The 22221-nt window shown below is 41.1% G+C and overlaps 1 protein-coding gene across 3 annotated transcripts in view; it reads left to right on the top strand.

The window, feature by feature from the left end:
• Nucleotides 1-22221, top strand: part of samd4a (sterile alpha motif domain containing 4A) — a 50786-nt gene that overhangs the window by 21252 nt on the left and 7313 nt on the right. The window contains exons 3-13 of one of the 3 annotated variants that reach the window (XM_084541234.1): nt 5321-5914; nt 8504-8791; nt 10440-10549; nt 11479-11565; nt 12300-12546; nt 12646-12731; nt 13142-13260; nt 13678-13879; nt 15827-15953; nt 18016-18099; nt 20120-20165. In XM_084541234.1, the coding sequence (XP_084397360.1) occupies nt 5321-5914; nt 8504-8791; nt 10440-10549; nt 11479-11565; nt 12300-12546; nt 12646-12731; nt 13142-13260; nt 13678-13879; nt 15827-15953; nt 18016-18099; nt 20120-20165 (1990 nt within the window). Of the gene's footprint in view, nt 1-5320; nt 5915-8503; nt 8792-10439; nt 10550-11478; nt 11566-12299; nt 12547-12645; nt 12732-13141; nt 13261-13677; nt 13880-14554; nt 14736-15826; nt 15954-18015; nt 18100-20119; nt 20166-22221 lie in introns of those variants that run through there. The other 2 variants (XM_084541235.1, XM_084541236.1) reach the window with 2 other exon arrangements.

The raw sequence follows: 22221 nt of genomic DNA, 5'->3' as shown, positions 1-22221 counted from the left end.
TTTCTCTTACACACAAACACACACAGCTGTTGGGTTATAGTGTTTGGGAGCTGAAGTGTGCCTTTACTAACCGCTAATATGATGTTATCTGTTGTGCTTGCTGCCCTGTTGTGGCTTTGTGTGCTGTTGACCCCTTTATATTTAGAACGAGAGGAATCATGTGTCTCCACGAGTGTGTGTGTGTGTCCATTGGGTTGTGTTTGTATTTGCACATAACCAATGTGTAACAAATGAGCTAAAACAATCACATTGTTTCCACCACTGTCACTTGTGTCTTGTGATCACTGAGTTAGATGTGAGAGGACATGCTCCATTCAGGGTCAGAGTTAAACCGGGACATCTGCTGCTGCTTCCTGGGCCAAATATTTGCATATTATATTGGAGATGTGATTTGATTTATATTAACAAAGGTTGTTGATGTTCAGTGATTTGTAGCTGTTCCTATTGTTTTTAAAAAGAATTAGTGGAGTCAAATTTGCAGTTTAAAGAGTCTGTGGACACTTTACAGTGAACATAGCAGTCTTACTACTGTTAGTATTACCACTACTTTAAAAAAAACATAATGTCATTAAAAATTATAGTCTGGAAGCCAGCAGTCACCCCATTCAGAAGTCATTATGCCTGATGAAGATCTACCAGGTCAATAAAAGCATTTTTTTGCCATTTTATACAGTGATGGACAGAAGAGTAACAGATTATTGATGATTATATATATTTTTTTTTTTTTTACAACAAAATGGCTTTCTGAGAAGTGAGACGTTTAGATTCTGCTATTGTGTCTGTTGTAAAAGATATTGACAAAAATAATTTAAAAGGAAAGCAAGTTAACAGAAATTAAGGCATTTGTCAATAATTTCTTATCTTTGATTGAATAATTGATTATTCTTTGATTGGTTGTAGTGCTATCCAGTTGCGTACAAGTGTTTTATTTATTTTTTGTCTGTATTGATTGAAATGTGCCTCATAATGGCGTGTTATCAGACCTGTACCACGCTATAAAAAAGCTTGTATATTTACATTATATTTAATTAGATTAAAATAATTGAATAAGCGATCTTACATCTGTTGAAAGAATCAAAAGAAAATTAAGTTGTTTCTTTTGGATAAAATCATTAAACGTTTTTGTCTGCCTATGATTAAAGTGTATTTTAGTTAGTTAAGTATCTACAGTCTAATTAATAAAACATATTTAATAAAATGAATAAATGAATTCATATTATTGCGTGTTTAATTACAATACTTCATGATAGTGCAGTTTCAACACAAGACTACAACACTGTGAAGTCAAACTGACTGTGACAGCCCTGCTTTTCCTTGTAGATGTTTGATTTTGTTGACCCAGTTACATTATTGTGGGGTTTTCCAGGGATGTGGTCATGTTCGGTTACATGATCATGTGCCAGTGAAATGTCTTAATTTGCAAAGAAGGGCTTTAATTTTCCTCACTTAAGTATTCACTTGAACAGACTTGTCTGTTTGAACGAGAGAGAACGTGTTGCATTCAGATGTGCTGGACTGTGTTCTGTTGATAAATAAAGCTGATTAAGATGTAAGACATTTTGGGGAAAAAATGACTCACATCCCTTCAAAAGCGTCCTGTGTGCCAGTTCCAGACTTGCAATTTACTGTTTTTAAAATTTCAAATGTCTCTGGTGTTGTCCTTATTGGTAGATGAATAAAAAAACTGAGCCAACCAGGACTTTGTGTACAAATTTAAGATTGGAAAGAAATTTAGAACATGAACAGAAAAATGGATGACAACAGCTGTGTGTTAGAAAATAAAGTTAGCGACCCACCCACTTTCTTATAAGTTCGTCCGCTTTCTGTCGCTGTTGTGCTTGCTGTGCCAACACAGTGGCCAGGTTTTGGGTGAAAGGTGGACGATTTGATTGAAGGTTGACAGAGGAGGACTTATTCTCAGAGAGGCAGGGCTGTGTTGAAAGCAGCACCCTTGTCTTGGTGCCAGAACGGGTGTCAGGGGGCAGTGCCAGGGCAGGATGGCACAAGGAGTTCACCAGCAGACATTGTTCACATCAGGAAAACGCTGTGTCAGCCCTCGAACAAATGACTCCCTCTGTCTGAGGTTTGACTGTGTCTTTTCCAGTGTTCCTTGTCAGCATTGTTGAGGTGATTCATCAGCTCCCAGAATGCTCCAATCTCTCCGTCTGGCATAAACAAGCAAAATTGGCATTCTTTTTTCTCATGTCCTACATTACAGTGGCTTTTGCTGACTTTGATTTTAGTGTTTCGGTTAATTATGGAGCTGACAAAATGTCACAAATCCATCCTCTTTGTCAGAGGAGTTATAGAAGATCAAAGAGTTCCAGTGAAGTTCATACCGAAACTCTGACTCAGAAAGGAAAATGAGTTGTTGGCGTTGTTGTGTAAAGAGGAACATTTCTAATCTCTGTCAGTGTTGTAACCTCAGTTTAACTTCTCCTCACTCCGTCTCCCCTCCTTTTTACTCCACTTGGATGAGGTTAACGCTTTCCCTTCAAAGATCTGGGCAGGAGCGACCATGCTAAAGGAGGAGTCTGACATGCATGGGAAAACTTTCTTTGAGTTTCATTGTTACGCGACTTGGAATTTTAATGAACAGTTAATGGTGTCTTTGGTTGTGTTTGTGCTGGTTTGTTGTTTACATGCACAGTCCCTCATGCTCCCTGTCTCTGCCCTGCCGCGTATAACCACTTGTGTAATGGGTAGCCCAGTACTTCTTCAAGCTGTTGACCTTTGGCGTATGTTGGGTGTGACTGCTATGACTTCCCTTGGTGCGGTGATAGACGGGTCGTATTTGTTGTGAGGTGTGACTCTTTGACCTTTTAACCTGAGCCTGAAGCAGCAATCCAGATATGTAGGTGTTCAGTTTTTGTACCTTTTTTTTCAGTGTTTAGTCGCTGAACACAGACCAAGCTTCAGGCTAGTAATTAGCTAGCAGTCATTTGCTGTTTATTCCAAGTGGCTTATTCATGCATGCACATCACTTTGTTGGCTGTGATCTTCGCTGGGCTAATAACAGCAGCCACACAAATCTCAGACGTTTGTGTGCATGCGCGTGTGTATGTGGTGTAATTTCCCCTACTTGTGCAACGTTATAATTCTATTCATCCAAAACATCTTTGTCAACTAACCATGCTTAAGCGTTTGAACTGTTAACCATTTGAAAAAACCACTCAATGTGAACGTGTAAGCAAACTTATAGTTGTTTATAGATATCGTAAGTCTTCTCTTTCATCGTCCGTGCAATAGTAGTTTGTTTATGAGCGCCTTGACGTAATGCGGTCTGTCTCTTTTGAATTCTTTAAATAGTTTGGAGGGACGACGTGAGACTTTTTTTTTTTTTTAAGATCACTGAGGATTTCTATTCAAACTATTCAGACAGATAATCACTAAAATGCTGTATCTGTGGTAACTTGATATAAAATCCTTGACACAGTGTGACCCCCTGAATAGATTTAACACAACGTGATGTTTTATTTTTTTTCCCGTCATGTTTCATTTCAGAAAAAAATAAGCTGCAGGAGTGCTCTGTCCTATTTTTTTTTTTTTTAATATTTCTAACAGAATATTTGATCACATGTTAAAATTAGTCCTTCAGCATAGAGATAGGGTCCTGTTCCATGTTTCTACTGAAGCCCAGAGCTAATATTTCAGAATGAACATTCAGATTTTACAGGATTTTGCAAATATATAGCCACATTGCTTTAGAGATATTTAAACATTTTGCCACATCAAATGTTTTGATGGAAATGCAGGAATTGTTAAAAGTATATTTGTATATTATATTTTGAAAGTGGTTAATCAGTGTACCATAAACAGTAAAGTGAGTTTTAAGCATTTTTGTTGTAGTTACTGAGTCTGAGATGAACAGAGATGATTAGTCAAACTTTATGGTCCCTATTTAACTTGTGACAATTCTCTTAGACTTAGATTTTCAAGAGTTCACAGTTCGCCAGTGTTTCTGAAAGCTTGCTCTAAATATTTATCAGGGTTTTCCAGTCATTTGGATATAAATGGAATCATGGAACAATTCCTGGTCCCAGATAGACCAAGGCTTGCTTCATTCAGAAAAAATGGAGGATTACATCATCCTTGGAACCGAGTGCAGTAACTCTCCAGCTCCCCTCACACACCTCGCTCAGTCATTCCCTCCATTTATTTCTCAAACCGGTTTCTACCCCCATCTTCCTGTCTCTTCCTTGAGCACTGAGCCACTCTTATTGTAGGCTTTTTCAGTTTTGGGACAGCCTAGTCTAGTTCAGTCCGTGCCCCTTCAACTCCTCCAGTCACATGAGCTGACGTGGATCTGAAGGCTGTATTGCTAGAAGTCAGCTAGTGGGAGATGTGAAGGTGTTTAAGTAGGATTATAACACATTTAATGATGATATGAATGAAAGGCATCGGGGTTATATTTAGGACTCTAACGACTCGTCGACGACTGCGTAAATATGTCGATTTGAATTGAATATGTCAACGCTTTGCAATGGTTACCAATGGTTACTCTAACCTGCCAGAACTCCAATTTAAACTACTACCCAGTTGTTGTTGTTGTTGAGCCACCGAATATTTGAACTAGTTGGTTGGTGGTCAGAGCCTGGGAGTCGTCGTTGTGTCCTTATGGGTTATCTTTGAGAAAGGAAGTGAACACAGACTGATGGCTATCGATCGCTAGCATGGCACCGCTGCTTTCCAGCTCATTCACAAATTGTAAGCAGTTTATGTTCTTCCATCTCCCTGGTCAGAGTAGCACTAGACGCTGGAGGAATAGCTGTACATCAGCACAAAGTTGGCACATGATTTGGAGATGTATTTTCTAGTTTCACCTCAAATTTAAACGTAAGATCTCTATCGTTAGGAAAAACCGCAGTGATCAAATTCACAGAGACACATCTCCCAAGAAGAAAGCGGAGCCAGGTGAATCTTGTCTCTATTTGCGGTGCTGTCCGAAGCTGCTGCCCTGACCTGTTGGTATCTTTAGCCCTGTACAAGAGTACAGGAATGGACCCCTTATGGCCCATTGACTGTCCACAATAGCGATCACTAACCTCCAGGTGGTACAGCTCTGTGCAGCCTCCATCGGCAACTTTCAGACATGGGTTTTCAGAGAATGACTAAAATAGGAGGATGATGGTGCAGTAGGACATCACTTTGATGTCTTGTATCTAATTAATCTGCCCATCTATCAATTGGATTCTCTCCTGTTGCCACATTGAGTATGTTACATCAATATTGTCTTAGTTTATGTATCCAGAAAACTTGACATAAACTTCTTTTATTGGTTTTTAATACATGCTGTGTTTTCTTGAAATTCTTCCTACAGGCGTAATCAGCCAGTGGCAAAGTGAGCCTAAGGACCGTGTCATCTCTCTTGTTCTTACCCATCTACCACTGCTTAAACCTGGCAACGTTGAGGCCAAGAGCGAGTACATGCGCCTGCTGCCACGCATCCTGGCCCACACCATCGAGCATGGACACCACCTGGAGGAGTCGCGTCAGCTCCTGTCCTATGCTCTCATCCACCCCGCCACCTCCCTGGAAGACCGTGCCGCCCTGGCGCTCTGGCTCAACCACCTGGAGGAAAGAGCGGCGGCACGGGGAGACTCGCTGGAAAGGCCTCCTCCCGCTGGTCCACACCACCACCACCACCACCACCAGTCCACACCTCCATCCACCCTCACCTCATCAGGATCCTCCTCCTCCACTAACACCTCTTCATCGAGCAATCTGTACTTGCATCATCAGCGCTACGGCTCAGATGACCGCCTCAATGGGTGGCAGAGCTCCAGGGATTCAGGGGTGGGCACAGGCTGGCATCAGCAGCAGGGCTGTGAGAACGGACACCTCCTTCTTTACCCATCGTCCTCCGTGCCGTCAACCATTAACACAGTTGGAACTGGTGGAGGCAGTAACACAAGTAAGTATAGTCCTGTCTTTCCAGTGTGACTTTTACAGCATTCAACCCCAGTTCAGCATGCATGGTTGGTTCTTTAGTTGGAGCTGTGTTGCAAGTGATGATGCACATAATAAACAAAGAAATACATTGTAATAAAATGTATTTAGGTCTGAGCAGTAACTTGTTCCCCCTCATCAAAACCAGGGCTCAGGCTGACAGGCTTTAAGGGTGATAGTAGACTTTGACTAATTGGAGCATTTAAGTCAAACATGAAAGGATGTTTTGTTTATCATCTGAGTTACATGTATATTTACGATGTAAATGTCACAGGTTTAAGCTAATTGGTTAGGAATTGATACCAGTTGTAGTCCAGGGCCGTGCTCATCTATTTGTATTCGTAAAACCACACCTGATACCCTGATAATAGGCTGGCCTGATGATAGCCTCCATGTCTGGGGTGACCGCCTGATCACACAACATCACATTAGGATCTCAAAGCTTTAACTCACGTGGCATCAACACAAACTAGTCAGTTTTAGCTGTTTGAAGGAAGGACTTGAATCTGCAGCACCAGAATATTTAATTTTTTTAATAATACTGGTTTCATAATTCTGTGAAAGCCAATTTCAAGACGCACAGCAACGCCCACCAAACATACAGAATCCTCTCTGACCACAAGCAGATGCTGAACACGCACGGTAAAAAACACCAAGACTAACTGAACAACCCTCACAGCAACCACAGAGTGTTAGGTGGAAGTCAACAAACAGGGAGGGCAGTGGCTGTTGAAATTGAACATAACTATGGTCAGAGCAGGATATTTCCAGACAAGAATTCAAGGGCTCTGTGTTTTTTTTTTTTTTTCTGGGAGATGAAAGAAACAGCTGAAGGTTTATAAATAAAGGCACATTTAAAGCCCCGCTCACTGGTCCAAGAAAGATCCTCTTGTATTTTTGACTGCTAGCAGCTTTAGTCCCACACAAAATGCCTCAGGATTTTGCAACTGATAAACTAGACTTTCCCCAGCTTTCTCCACCAGCACATGTTTGGTAGAGAAAGTGAACAGATGCTTTTTAACAACATGAAAGTGAGTGGAAGATTTACACAAAGCTGAAGTGGTTTGTGGGTATTTAGAGTTTTGGAAAAGTCAGAGGATTATGGCAAAAATGTTTATCTGTGCTTATGCCGTCACGGTCTTTCTCCTCTCATTAAACCGTTCTAGATGTGTATGACAAAGCTCAAAGTTATAGTGATTGATACAGCATTTACTTAATACCTTTTATCACAGTCAGTCAACAAGTCTTTACTGTGACCATCTGCTCGTGATGATGACTCCATGAGTATAATAGTCACGTCAACCTGTGTGCTACTGATAGAACATCCTGATGACCCCCACCCGCCCATGCTCTCTGCCTTAGTCCAAGCCACAGCCACACATACCATCCATCCTTTCCCTTGTAAGGTATCCTTTGTGGGAGACTGTATTTAGGGAAAATGGCTAATATTTAGGGACTGGAACTTGAAATGTTAGCTGGGCACCTATTTTAAACGGGGCCCATGAAGTCCTATACATAGCGCCAACAGTAAGAGGACCACATATAGGAGGATAAGGAGACGGCAGTATTGGTGGCAGCTCACCCCGTCAGAGGGGCGACACAAAAAGCTCTCTGGCTCTCCACCTTTTCATTCTCTTTGTCCCCTCAGCAAAACCTAAGATGCTGGAGCTGCCTTTATTGAGATCAAGATTCTAATACTGGTATGCCCGTAGCAACAGTTGTCTTGTTTTGACTCCTTAAAGCCTCCATCATAAACTCATCTTAATGAGCTCAGTTATGAACACGGAGAAAGAAAAAGCTTCTCAATCACACTGATGTCTTGGCTGTGGTCTTATTTCATTGTTGTATGTGCAGAGAATCATTATTTATATTTAATCTATTCACTGGGAGGAGGTTTTGTGTCTTAAATCATTCACTCATTTTCTGCTTCTTTGTGGTATTTCTGCAATATTTTACCAGTCGCTGCTGCCTCACATTAGCTTTCAGGCCTGACTCTGTTCTCATAGTCGGAGTTTCTAATCTTGTAGTTTTGTGAGACTAGTGTGAACTCTTGATGATGCAGAAAAAAATGCATATGTTTCAATTTAAGGATTTTATGAATTGATATTGGATCTTTCAAATTAGTTATTTTTAAGCCCAGCCATAATGTACAATTGTGGACCAACTCATGTGCATTCTTTGCCATGCTTGAAAAATCAGGTTGTCTGTGAATGTCTGTGAACAGGCATCACATTTGCAGATCTAAGTGTACTTTTACAGTATGTGTGGGGCAGGGAGTTCTGATCATTGCTATTTGCCACTTACACGTTGCAGTTAATAATCTCTGATTCATCCCAGGCGTGTCTTGTGGTGTGTAGTAAAGAGGAGTTGTCTTATTTGGGCTTGTTTGAGCCTAAACTCAGTCTTAACATCGTTGTTGTTGTTGTGTAAAAGTTTAACTCAGTCGACTGTGACTCCATGTGCTAAATGATTCTAAACACAGAAGTGGGCAGAAGGTTTTCCAGTCTGATTTTTCCAGTCAGTCTACCTGACAAGTCTTGCTGCTGTTTTGCAGTTCTGACAAGTGGAGGTGGCAGCCAACAGCACAGTCCCCTGAAGCGCTCCGTGTCCCTCACGCCTCCCATGAGTGGCCCTAGCAACCAGCCCCTGGGCCACGTCTGGCTGTCCCAGGAGGACTTGCGCACTGCTAGAGGCCCGGCCCCAGACCATGCACCTTTGTCACCCCAGAGCAGCATTGCCTCCTCGGGCAGTGGAGGCAGCGAGCATCTGGAGGATGCTGGTTTAGGAGGAGGTTCTGGTCTGCATCGCAGCTCCTTCCACGAGGAGGGCAGTGGCATGAGGGGTAAGAAATACCAGTGGTCAACTCTTCATAAGTATAAATGAGTTATGAACAGCAAACTGTAATTTTATCTGAGTGTGGTACTGACACAGGATTAAATTGTGGCTACAAAAAGTTTTCAATGTGACATGGGTCACCCTCAAAGCAGCTTTGCCAACTTTGCTACTGTATCGCTACACTGTGACTTTTAAGCTAACTTCACCACCTTCATTTCAAGAGTGAAGAGACAAATCCGGTGTCTTTGTGAGCATATATGAGTCACCAGCATTCCTTAGTGAACCTGCATTCCCCACTGCAGGATGAGTAGAGTTGTTTATATAATGTATGGCCTCAGTAAATAGTGACTACACTGAACAAGTACGCTTAAGTAAGTATGGTATTGTTTAAAAAAAAAAGCAAGTCATCCAGGTTTTTTTTTTTCTGACATAGTCAAGCCTCCTAAAGACTGTTATACTGTGTTCTGGGCAGATATGGAGACAGACAGCACAGGTCTTTGTTTTTTCTGTCCCACTGACTGTGAAATAAAACAGTTTGTTTTTATTGCTGTAAACTATTTCATTAACTTGGCTAAACCCTCCTGAGTATAGGCCCCAGTGGACCATTAGAAGCGTCAACGAGGACCACTTAAGGAAAATATATGACTGTCTGCTGTGTGTACCCTGTAGGCATTGAGCCCAGAGGGTTTGGCAAGTTGTTGATCCGGTCAGAGCAGTTTGTCAGGGGAAGCACAGACCAGAGCCACTGACCCAAGTGACCTTACTCTGAGTCTATCACCCTCTGGGCTGGAGTGAACACTTTCATGTAGTCTCTGTCCTCTTTTTTTATATTTTAATGTCTATTTCATTGTTGTTAACACAGTTTTCCAGTTGTCTCTTATTTTCAGTAGAATGCCCTTGGTTATGAGATGGTGGAATAAGGTGCTTTATTTCCATAACATCAGAAAGAATTAACATCCTCAGATTTGACGTGTCTGCTTGTTCCATCACAGACTTGGTTTAAACACTCATTATTCAACAAAATCCAACTGTCAAGTATTGGATTCGGTATTACCTCCTTCAGCCTAATGTCTGCAATCACTTCACATCATGTGGGCTTAGTGGAAATGAAGGGAGGATGCGCTGTGTCCATATTGTTTCTGGTTGTGCAGTCCTCAAAAAAAAAACTCAGCAAAAGGAATAATAAAAGAAACGAATCAAAACATGTATAAATGACAGACCATAAATGTATAGTGTTTATTATTCGCCCCTGAGTTTGTTGGCCCTGCAGTCCTTCATGTGTGACCAAAGAAACTAAGCCAGCGCCAGGTATCACTCTAAACTGCAAAGTAGTACGAAGATGTCTCAGCAACAGTGTCAGCAGTTTGACTGTGAAGTCCAGACAAGGTGAAACATTGCAGCAATTAAGCATTTCCAGTCAGCAATGTCCAATGAAACATTAGGAAGAATGGATTAATTGGTCCTTCTGCCAACAGCATTGATCGCTAAACCTCATATTAAAACACTGAAAAATAGATATATTTGAGCAAAACGCAAATTTTGCAATATAAAACTGTGAAAAGAAACTTTACGCAGGTGCATTTAGTCATCAGCAGCGATAATGTAAGAACTGAAGCTGATCAGTAAAATCTGTGGCTGTGTTGTCTGACCCTCAGATGTTCCTGCGTGGCTGAAGAGTCTCCGTCTCCATAAGTATGCCGCTCTTTTCTCCACCATGACTTACGATGAGATGATGTCACTGACGGAAGAGCAACTTGAGACACAGGTACGTCCACATATACACCCATTTAGCCTAGCCTACGAAAATGGGGTTGTCAAAATAATAGGGACAAGTGTTGTCATGAGTTGAATCAGTAGCTCTCTTATTTATTTCAAACTAACGCTGAATACCGTAACCTTCATGAAGATGAGATTTAGTGAAGGACTGTCATATTAGAAAGCATTAGTTTTCACAAGTGAACCTGATGAAGTGGCAAATGGGTGTAAATGCACACAGATGTTGAAGTTTAGCTTCTGTTCTGTCCACTTTTTCAAATACGTATAATCCTTATACTGATGCAACAAATCAGAAATGAATAACTGTATGCGAGGCAACAAGTGTCAAAGTTCTCTACATTTTTCTGCAGCATGGCAAAACGTAATAGCAGTTTGAGCTTAAAATGACAACAATGGAATAAATGTCATAAAACAAATTTAGCAGTTGATCTTCTTGTGCAAAAAGACGTTAGGGAGTCTATTCTGAAACAGAGGATGTAGCTAAAATTAACTGGTCCCGCTCACTGGGAAGCTGTACACTTCCTCCAGGTGCTGCTACCTCCTCCGCTGTCTGACCATAATGTAATGCACAGCTACACTAACACATCCTGAACAAAAACACTAAGACGTGTCCTGTGTGACAATAGATTTGATGTCTGGATTGTCGGTTTCAGTCCTACGTGGAGCGAATTGTACCATCAACAACTAAAATTAATAGAATTAGTTGTAGCCCTGACCTCCCAGCTAAAGATATATGAGTTATTTGTCTCCAAGCTTCTCTTAGTGTGCAACACCTGCAGTTAAAAATATCTTTCTCAGAGAGGCCAGGCACGTGCCTTGCTTCATTTGAAAGAACTTGTTTGTACACTGCACATATCAAAGATGGGTATCAGTCTTTAAGATCAGTTATATTTGATGCCAAACTGTTTCCCTCAACAGAAAGTCACTAAAGGAGCCAGACACAAGATCGTTATCAGCATTCAGAAGCTCAAAGAGAGGCAGCATCTACTTCGCAGCCTGGAAAAGGTCAGTATGACTACCTTATATACCACAGCCCCTTCTTCCTCTTCTTCTTCACTCAAGAAACATGATCATAAAGTTTTATATATTTTTTTGTGTGTGTGTTATGGTTGATTGTAATCTCAGTGTACACCACAGGAATCCACCTCATCTCTTGTCCCTTGTGTGAGAGTTATAAAGTTGTCCGTTCTCAGATGGTGTTATGTATCCGAGATGGCAGCAAAGGGAACACCTAATCCAGGAAGGAGAATTTTAGGCTCCGCATTTAAACTCCTCCGCCTCCCCCTTTCAAATTCACCACTCCATTCAGCCTTTAAAGCAAGACAATGACGCTCAAGGGCACGCCACAGGAGGGACTACTTGGGCCAGCTAAATTCAGGCTTAACCTTTTCACCAACGCTTCATTTTAAAATGTTGTTACCACTACATTTGCTCGGCTTGGGAAACAAGACACCTGTTGCTTAGTATTTTGGGTTTACACAGACTCATGTACCACGTTGATCTGTGAAGGGTGGGAGGGAGGATACACAAGTGGACGCAAGTAGTCAAGGAAAACTAGATTACTTTATTCTCTGTTCTATCACATTGTGGCGTGATCAGTATCTAAGACAAAGACATTTTTTTTTATTTAAATGTTTTCTCTGAGAAGTGGTACATAAATGTAAAGCTGGAATAGATTTCAAAATGTCAAGTAAAACCCTCATTAGCTCTGCTTCTCTGCTATCGTTTACTGCCACCAGGATGTGTTGGAGGGCAGTAATCTACGTGCCCCACTGCAGGAGCTTCACCAAATGATCATGACCCCTATCAAGGCTTTCAGTGGTGGCGAGGAGGCCTCCCTGCAGCGCCCCCTGCTGAGCTCTGAGGGTAAGAGCGCTGCACCTGGTTCCCACCTAACTGGGGGAGGCGGGGGAGAGGCTGAGTCCGGCACAAGCGTCATTGCCGAGGGGGATCTCCCCGGTCAGTTTACTCGTGTCATGGGCAAAGGTGAGCTGCGTGCACCAGTACTTTGTTGAGATTGTTCTCACAGACTGAGAGGAAGTTTTGGTTTTAATGTCTTATGTTTCATCCGTACCCCATCCTCAGTTTGTACCCAGCTACTGGTGTCAAGGTCAGACGAGGACAACATCAGCTCCTACCTACAACTCATCGACAAGTGCCTTATCCACGAGGTACCCTCTCCCTCCCCTTGATGTTTTGATGTTTTGATGTTATTAATAATGTCCCACACAGTATCTATGTAGGCTTCAGCTTTTAACTTGAACATGCTTAGGTGGCCTTCCTAGTTCTGATTTGAAAAGAAATGCATAAATATGCTTAAACGAATAGTACCCCGCTTGCCATTTCATGGGAACATTAGCAATCACAATGTGTATCGTGATGTTAATATAAATATAATGTATGTTAATATAAATCTGGCGTATCATGCTGTAGTTTTTTCTGACATGAAGAGTTTTGGGTAAAGTTGTCATTTCTTGAGATACCCTGCACCTGAAAATCCTGAGCCACGCTCTTCAGCAGTCACGCTTCATTTCACCCCTGATTTGTACTCCTTGTTCCTCCTTCTACCCCTCCTTGTCAGTCCTTCACTGAGACGCAGAAGAAGAGGCTGTTGTCATGGAAACAGCAGGTCCAGAGGCTTTTCCGATCCATTCCAAGGAAAACTCTCCTTGACATAGCAGGGTATCGGCCGCAGAGGAGGTACACATACGATTAAGACACTCAAAGTCAAAGTCACTGTAACTTTTGTAAATCAAGCTCAGTTTACAAGAAAAAAAGATTCAACAAGTGGGAGATGTCAGAAAAGTTTTAGACAGAAGAATCTATCGTTCAGAGCGTAGTAAATGTGACAATATGACATGAACTATTACTACAAAAAAAGTAAGCAGCGCCACAGCTTCATCAAACTGGAGAACAAATTGGAGTTACTCTGAGGATTGTTGAAAAGAGTCTGCTGCTTGGTATTAAAACGTCTTGCTATTCATTGGCTTTTCTGTAAGATTTATCATGGAATGCACTACTGCAGCTTTTCTAACACCTACAGTTTTTCTAACACCTACAGTTTGATCACGCCTGTACGCTCACCTATATCTAACTTCTTGTCTCGTCTTGCTGTAGCCGCTTTGGCCAGTCTAACTCCCTCCCCACCGCTGGCTGTGTTGGGGGCAGCGTGTCGACAAGGAGGAGCCTTCACCAGTTCCAGATGCCCTCCAGGAGCTTGCCGGGTGCCAGGCTGGGCCTGCTGGGCAGCGGGGGGCTGCTGGGACCCACACCTCGCAGCTCCAGCAGCACACCGACCGGTCCGAAACAGGGAAGACATGTGAGTAAAACCAGCAGCAAAACAGGGAGTTGGAAATATAGTATAACTAGGATATTTACGGTTTTCCAATAACTTCTGGGTATTATCAACATTTCGATTTTGTTTTGCTAAATTATTTGTGCTAATTGATTATTGTTAATCCTCGTCATAATCTGTTAACTGAGCTTATATTCATAATAAGATATGAGTACATATAAAAAAACAGCCCATTTCAGTTTTTTATAGTTTCTATATGTACAGACTATACAAAGAAATCCGGAGAAAACACCAAAAACCTGCAATTTGTCCACATTTGAGAAACTACAACCTGACCATATTTGGTATTTTTAGTTTAAAAAAAATAAAAAACCTTATCAGTTAATTGTTTCTGACGTTTAAAGACGTATGTTTTGGTTTAAAATCACAAGTGGTCATCTTGTGGAGGATTCTCATACACATTTATTTTAAGGTTCAGTGTGTTGCTACTCAATCTAGTGTCAGATGAGGAACATAAATTGATCTCGGTTGCGTGTGAAATGATCGTAATGCTGAATGATGGTGGTGTTCCTGACTGTACAAAGGAACGTTTTGAAATGTGTAGTAATACATTCCAGGATGTTGACAATAACCTGGTCTGAAAAATTCCTTCTCCACCGCATATTCTGCTTAAAGTAGGCTTTTTAATTTATGTCAAAGAAATGCAGGCTGAGGAAGAGGAACAGTGGTGGTGTCTGGCCAATGAAGTGAGGTGGATGGAACTCGTAGACAGGTCACCCCACATACCAGAGGCTCTGCGTCAGTGCTGAACATTGAAACGGGAGGAGCCGTGGAGCTGTTTCAGGCCCATCCTGGCACACTTTAGTCTGGGCTGACCCAGTTCATTGGAAACCTTTCTGTCCCTCCTTCTCTTCCTCTCCCTCCTTTTCTCATCCTTTACAATGGGAGGAAATACCTCAGTCACACTGGACTTTCTTGTGTCAGACTGTAGTGTGTAGACTGGATGAGCGGAGAAAAAGAAGGAGAAGGAGGGTGGGAGGGAGGGAAATATGTGAGTCATAGTTTGGAAGAGGTAGCTGTGGTGTTGGAGGAGGAGGAGGAGGGGCAATAAGAGAGAGAGAGTTTATGTGCGTGTGTATATATATATGAGAGAGGGAGAAAGCCAGTCAGAGGCAGTGAGAACAGTGCACAGGCATTTCCTGTTTTTCCCTGGCCCGCGGCGCTGGAGGGCCGCAAGGGGGGAGAGAGGGGAATAGAGGTGAGGGGAGGGGCGTGTGGTAGTGGTGTTGGGGGTATAATGGGCAGGTTACAGTGAGGAATTCATGTGGTGAATGTCTGAGACTGTCATTAGGGGTGGGCCAGACATCCAGACAGGACTGTGGGGGACAGAAAGAAGCTGTGGTCTTACACAACTTCTTTCAAGCATGAACACTTCAGTGTTTGAAAGCAGCAGTGATGTAGGGAATGAGTAGTAAATTAAGAGCAGGATCTTTAAACCATCAAATTATATTTGAGCAACTGGACTTGGACTGGACTATGTAAACTGAACCAAGTAATCCTCAGAACAAAGTTTATCTAGCCGGAATCAGAAGTGTATTAGGTCTTACTTTCCCACAAAAAAACAAATGGATATTAATCATTGCTCCCGAGTTAATCACATATTGTGCTCTATCCTGTATATAATGATTTTTATTTTGAAATACACCTTCCGATGATAATATTGTTATGTAAGAAAAATGTTGTTCATTGTGAGAGTAAAAGCAACAACTTTGTCTTACTCGTCTCTGAAAAAGACAACCCAGAAACTATCGAACATATCTCTATGAAATCTGATAGATGGGCACAGTAGATGAGATTTTGGTGATTGTTGTGATTTTAGATAATAAAGTGTCATAATAACAATGACACAAATCTTACAGAGGCGTTTGCATTCTCTAGGTGTTAGTTAGATGTGTAAAATATTCTCCTCAGGGTCCGTGGTTTGCCAACCCCGGAGGAAGCAACAGCATGCCCAGTCGGACCCACAGCTCTGTGCAGAGGACCCGCTCCCTACCAGTTCACACCACGCCGCAAACTATGGTCATGTTCCAACAAGCCGGTAAGAGGTGCTGGGAAATGCACACAAATACACAGCAAGTGGCAACCTCCTGGGGAGAAAAATGAAGCCAACACTAAAGTGCCAAAAACTGCAGTTCCACTAATGGCCGCTTCAGGCTGGCATGTCAACCCTGTTAGACTTAAAACTTAGACATAAATTTACACTGAACGGTTTTGGTCTCAGTGGGGAATTTCTCCATTCAAGACAATTGTAAAGGGGCAAATTTTTGAATTGTTTTAATTATATCATAGCTTAAATTGAAACATATTCAAGGGCGTGACAGATGTTCCTAGCTGTCTGCTTCTGCTCCACTCCAGCTCCACTTTTTGATCATTTTTAAATTAGTTCAAGTTAGGTTTAGTCTGGCTCTGCCAAGATGGTGACGTCCTGGACGTCATTGTTAAATACAGTATATGTACACACACCACTGACATGATTTTTAATTGCATTTTTAAAAAAAAAACTAAAATAGCGTGTTTCCACCTCTATGGAACACATTATGGCTGGATATTAGCACTAAGGATTCAGATTCAATTAGATATACTTAATATTTCAGTTCAATTTCAGATAAGCCTAAAACACTGAAGGGCTTCCTTGCACAGGCTTTGTCACAGTAACCATCAGCGCCAGACAGGGTGACCTGTAGTAGCCTCTGCTGACTGGACCTTGTCCCAGAGGAACAGTGGACAGTAATAGGACAAACTCAGACTTCCTCCCCTCTGCCAGAAATGTTCTCTTTTCAGAATGAAGAGGAAAACAGATATAAAAATAAAAAAAAAAGCAAAAGAGATTAGGTGGAGGGCAAGTAGAGAGGGTATGTGGGAGAGGAAGAGATGGAGGCAGGGAGGGAGGAAAGAGTCAGAGGAGTCTCACAATGAGGCTCTTTGTGCAGCGAGGATGGGGCTCCCTGGCCCACTTCCTTTCCCTCTTCTTTCTTTACTTTCCCATCTCTCTTTCTCGCTCCCTTTCTTTTTCTCCCCCGTCTCTGCCATGCTTCCCCTCAACTGTCCTTTTTTGACGACTCTGCAGAGTCATGCACACATAACAGTCACCCTCAAGGGTGGCCATAGCTGGGTCTCAGCCAGGGTAGCTCATGTGAAAGGCTAGACGCCCTTGTCTCTGTGTATATGTGTAGGGTTTGCCAGCAGATGTATAAAGAGCCTTGAAAAAGACACATTAAAGAAAACAGGAGCGTGACGGGACAAGTGTGTGTATGTGTGTGTGTGCGCGCTACGGGTTATTTTTCAGAGTGTGTTTGTGTCACTCTAAGTGTGTATGTCCATGGGATGGAGGGGTGTGTGGGCAGGGGGTGTTGGGGGAGGATTTTAAGTCTATAAATAGCCCAGTGTGGACTACTGGGCCTAACTCGGCTTGTCCCTCTGGCCACAAGGGATTTTCACTGCCCAGCCTGTGCTGAAGACTCAGCGAAGGACTAAATGGCTCCAAATGGTTGCTAGGCTGCACTACGGCCCAAATACACTCAAGCCTCAACCCAACACTCTACAAAACTGTCTCCACCCTGCTGAGGCTAAAAGAGACCGCGAGCACCTAAGAGTTTTTAGAAGGGACAGATACTGTATAAGACATTAAGTTTTATCAGTTAGTCGACTAATACTTTGTTCTCCAATCAGTGGTCATCTTTCCATGGCAAATTAAGCGTATCTACTTAATTGCAACCAAAACCAGAAACTTAGAGAATACCATATATTCATGTTCTTGAATGTAATTCAATGACATGACTGTATATGTCACTGTTACTCTTCTGTCCATCCCTGCATAAAGATCACCCAAACAAATTAATTGGCTGAGGAGATCTTCTCTGGGAATAATGAATTCCAAACAGTGCAACTCCCGACCAACTTTTTCCCAATAAATGATTGTGGTCTGGAGAAGTTTGGTCTGGCTACCAGATGAATTTAATTGTTTAATTCAATTTGAGTAAATAGTTTTGTTTCCTAAACTGCTGCGTCCCTCATCAAGATTTTTTTGTGTTTGTATTGATTTATTTTTTTTTTAATCTCTGATACTGATTTGCTTCATGTGTGTTTTTGTTTCTGCGCAGATCTTCAGTTACCAGTGACAGAGCCAGACATCAACAATCGCCTTGAGTCTCTGTGTCTCAGTATGACAGAACACGCCTTGGGAGGTACGTTTTTCATTTGTTTAACCAATCAGGATTCACAGTAAACCGTAAAGAAACAAATTGTCGAGATTAATTAAATGTAGTTCAGGAACATGTCTGTCTTTCCACCCTGTGTCTCTGTATTTTTGCTGTCATAAGCCTGATCATGTTTTTGACCATCTTCACAACAAGATGTTTAATTGGATTCTTTAGTATTGTTGTAATATCAATCTCTCTCTGTCCATGATTATTATATTGTACATATCTCTAATGAGTATTTGACAGTAAGTCAAACATATTTAATAAGCAGTCAGCAGAATCAGCTCATATTTGATTTCCTTATTTCACTGTCAAGAATAGAAACCAAGAAAGATTCACAGTAGGTCAGTGGTTCCCAAACCTTTTTTTATTGTGATTTACAAAATGTGACAAGTAAAATTAAAAGGAAAACATTTTGTTTTATGCAAATTAAAATTGCATACTTCACATCATTATACTTACATTCATTACCTTTGCATTTATCTGAAGTTGTCTCCTGAAATTATTTGGCAGTTGATGTGTTGGACAGTTATTCAGGAAAAGCTGTGTAGCTTTTCTAGTTGTTTCAAAACTCCTTGAGCTGTTAGTGTCTGATTTTCTTTGAACTCTGCCGCACTACTTTGACCAAACATTGTATTACACAAGACTATGACCAAAAACTGTCAGCTGTCATCACTTAGAAGCAGCTGGATACTTAAGCATGCACAGTTAATATGACAAAATATTATTATATGTAAATGTAGTCTTAGGTACCTGGACCTCTCTCTAAAGGTCTGGTTGCACCCATTATCAAAACAAGACTCCTGCCCATTTTTTATTTCTCAATTAAACCAATATCACAGAAGCTTGTGTGGAGTAGAACAAGCTGGTACATTGGTCAAGTCAGTGTCACTCATCCATGTCACTGACTGAAATGATGTGCCACTTTATTAGGTACATTAGTGAAAACAAATGCATTTGAATATCAGTTATATTAGATACATATTAGATTTATATAGGTACCTTCTTTGTATGTCTTTCCAACAATGCTCTAAAAGATTTGTGTTTTATTGATCAAAACCTGTCTTGTTTAGCGTGTAGCTTGCTAGTTTGAATGTTGTTATTATGAAGGACCGTATGAAATATGCTTCCGACTGTCTACGGAAGCAGACTGATAATAGGACAGCCCTGACGGTGTGGTATCCATCTCAGGAACAGTTTGTCTTAATTACAGTGTTGTATATGGTATTGTATGTTATTGTAGAGTAATTTAAGTATGTAATGGCATATAATGCTGACATACCCATACCTAAATGTTTAAGCAGGACACTTCTTGCTTCAGTATGCTTCACAAACGCAAGTGTCCAGAAGTTGAGTTAGTGATTCATATGTGGTCCTGGTCACTTTAGTTCATCTTCTCACTCAACTCAACTCCTGTTTTGTGAGGAGCTTAAAGTCTGAAGATTTTGGCCCAAAGACAACTCTGGCCAAGTTTGAGATCTGACAACTCTGGCAACAGTGCCGGCAAATAAGCCAAAATGGGAAGAGACCCTGGAGAAAAGCTGCTTTCAGAAACAACTCTTACAAATGTAATTTACATCATCAGATATGACCCGCTGTTCAACTTTGTTTGTGGGAATACATCACGTCACCTTAAGTCTCCTTCTCATAGTATGACAGAAGTACTGGGGCTGAATGGCAAGCTTTATGAAAATCATAACAATTATTTTCAAATCAAACATTGCTAAGTGCTTAACAAAAACATTAAAATCTGCAGTTTTGAAAACAGACACACAAGACAAAGTTAATAAAAACAAAACAATAAACCACACAAAAATACGATTTAGAAAAAAAATGTAATTAAAACCTCAATCAAGACTCAGTTAAAACCAGGATAGGCTCTCTGATAAAAGTATTTTTTAAGTAGAGATTTAAAGGAGATCACACCTGACCTGATTTCCTCGGGCAGATCATTCCATAGCTGTGGGGCCCTAACCACAAACGCCCTGTCCCCTTTTGTTTTCAGCCGGGCCCCTGGATCAGCCAGTAGACATCTGCCCAAGGATCTCAAGGTACGTGACGGCCTGTATGATGCTAAAATGGCTTTGATATAGCCATGGGCACGGCCATGAAAAGCTTTAAAAATAAGCAAGATCTTAAAATCTATTCTAAAAAATACTGGGAACCAAAGGTTACCCACTAAAACCAGAGTGATGTCATTGTTCAGACAGGTAAAAAAAGTTTTTAAGATAAAATGGGCCGGATTTTGGAAATGCTCCTCAGATGGTTAAAACAAGTTTGGACTAAGCTAGTAGTATGGGACTCAGATCAGAGTCAAACCAGACACCATGGGTTCATTTTTAATGTCACGGACACGGTTTCTTAAAGCACTCAGGTTTCACATTTCTGACATATTAAAAAGAAGGTTTGTATGTCATCAGTGTCATCAGCGTAAAAATGTAATGAGACACTATGTAGGCTAATTATGTGTCCATGAGGAGGCATAAACAGAGAAAATAAAATTGGCCCTAGAACTAACCTCTGAGGCACACCATACATCACATTACACACAGATGATTTTAAATTATTCACAAAATCATAAAACCTTCCATCCTATAAGTATGAGGAGATGATATTCCCACCCTGTACCTCAGCCTGTTTATGAGAATACAGTGATCGTAACAAAGGCAGCGCTTGGGTCTAGATGTACCAGGACTGGGCACATCCCATTGTTAGCAGAACATTAAAAGATCATTTGTGACCTTAACCAAGGCACTTTCTGTGCTGTGGTGCCTCCTGAAGCCAGGAAGGTTTTTAAGCAATGGGTTCACACACAGAATTTTAAAATGATCAGACACACAGCCAGTAGACAGAGAACTGTTAAAGGTGGACACCAAGAAGGTGTGATACTGTTTTTAAAACTAAAACAATCTTATGTAAAACTGATTAGGAGTGTTGAAGAAATGAGATCTCTGGATAGGTAGGGTATGCAATGATAGACCTTCGTATTGATTTCACTTTATCAGTAAAGTAAGATAAAATGGGATAAACTGTTTTTATGTGGATAGAAAATCTGGAACAACTTGGGGCTGTGTTGAACATTTCCATGTACAGTGAATATTAGTCTGGGTTAAAGTTGGTGCCAAACTCCTCTCTTCCCAAAACTCAACTGGGCTGAACACAGTGGGCCTCAGTGCTCGGCACAGAACGCCGGACAAGTGCAGCTTTGTGTTTGTGTTTTTAGGTTGAGAGCTGAACTGTGCAGTAGAACCAAGAAGTGCATTCACCTAAAGAACCCCCCCTCTTAATCAGCATTTATGCCTTTTTCTAGTCTCCTCAGCCGGCTGTCTTGAACCTTCATGATTTGGTCGTTGAATTCAAGACAGCTTTGGGAAGTGACCCAAAACGCAGTGTTTTGTGGGTATAAGGAAAAGAATATTGGGGTTTGGTTGGCAGGTGGTTGTTTTTCGGAAGACTAGCAAAATTAATTTAGAACAAACTGCCTCTGGGATTATGTTTGTCATTGTTTGCTAAAAGCATGTTGTGATAAAGACTGAGCTCTAGAGCTAAACAAAATAGACAAACGGGACATACACTGCTGCTTGAACGTTTTTTCTACATTTCTGCATGAAAAAATCCTGAAAGTAGACAAAGAAAACCCTATAAAACTAATGAAATGTAAATATTATACTTCTGAATTTATTCAAAGAAAAGAAAATTAATCATTTGTACATATCTATCAGTTACAAAAGTATGTGATCCCTTGTTTTCAGTATCTGGTGTGACCCCCTTATGCAGCAATAAGGATACCCAAGTGTTTCCAGTAACTGCTGATCTGTCAGCTACAGTGGCAAGAAGAACAGGCGGAGTATTTCAGATAAAGATCAAGTTTGATAACAAACTACAACGAAACAAATAGTTGAATTTGAGTCATAAACTGTATATTCTGCGCTGTGTTAGTAATTCAATATTATTATTATTATATTATTTATATATTCATGTGTGTATTATGATAGAGGCTTTATTTTTATGGAATAGAAATCTCCAGCAGCGAGTAGCTTAGTAACATTTTCCTCATCAGCCACACCAGACACGGCAGCTGTCAGACTGTTGTTTTCCTGTGAAATG

The sequence above is a fragment of the Chelon labrosus genome, assembly GCF_963514085.1.
Source record: "Chelon labrosus genome assembly, chromosome: 3".
Taxonomy (NCBI): Eukaryota; Metazoa; Chordata; class Actinopteri; order Mugiliformes; family Mugilidae; genus Chelon; species Chelon labrosus.
Note: the sequence above shows the minus strand (reverse complement) of the source record. Positions and strands in the feature narration are given on the sequence as shown.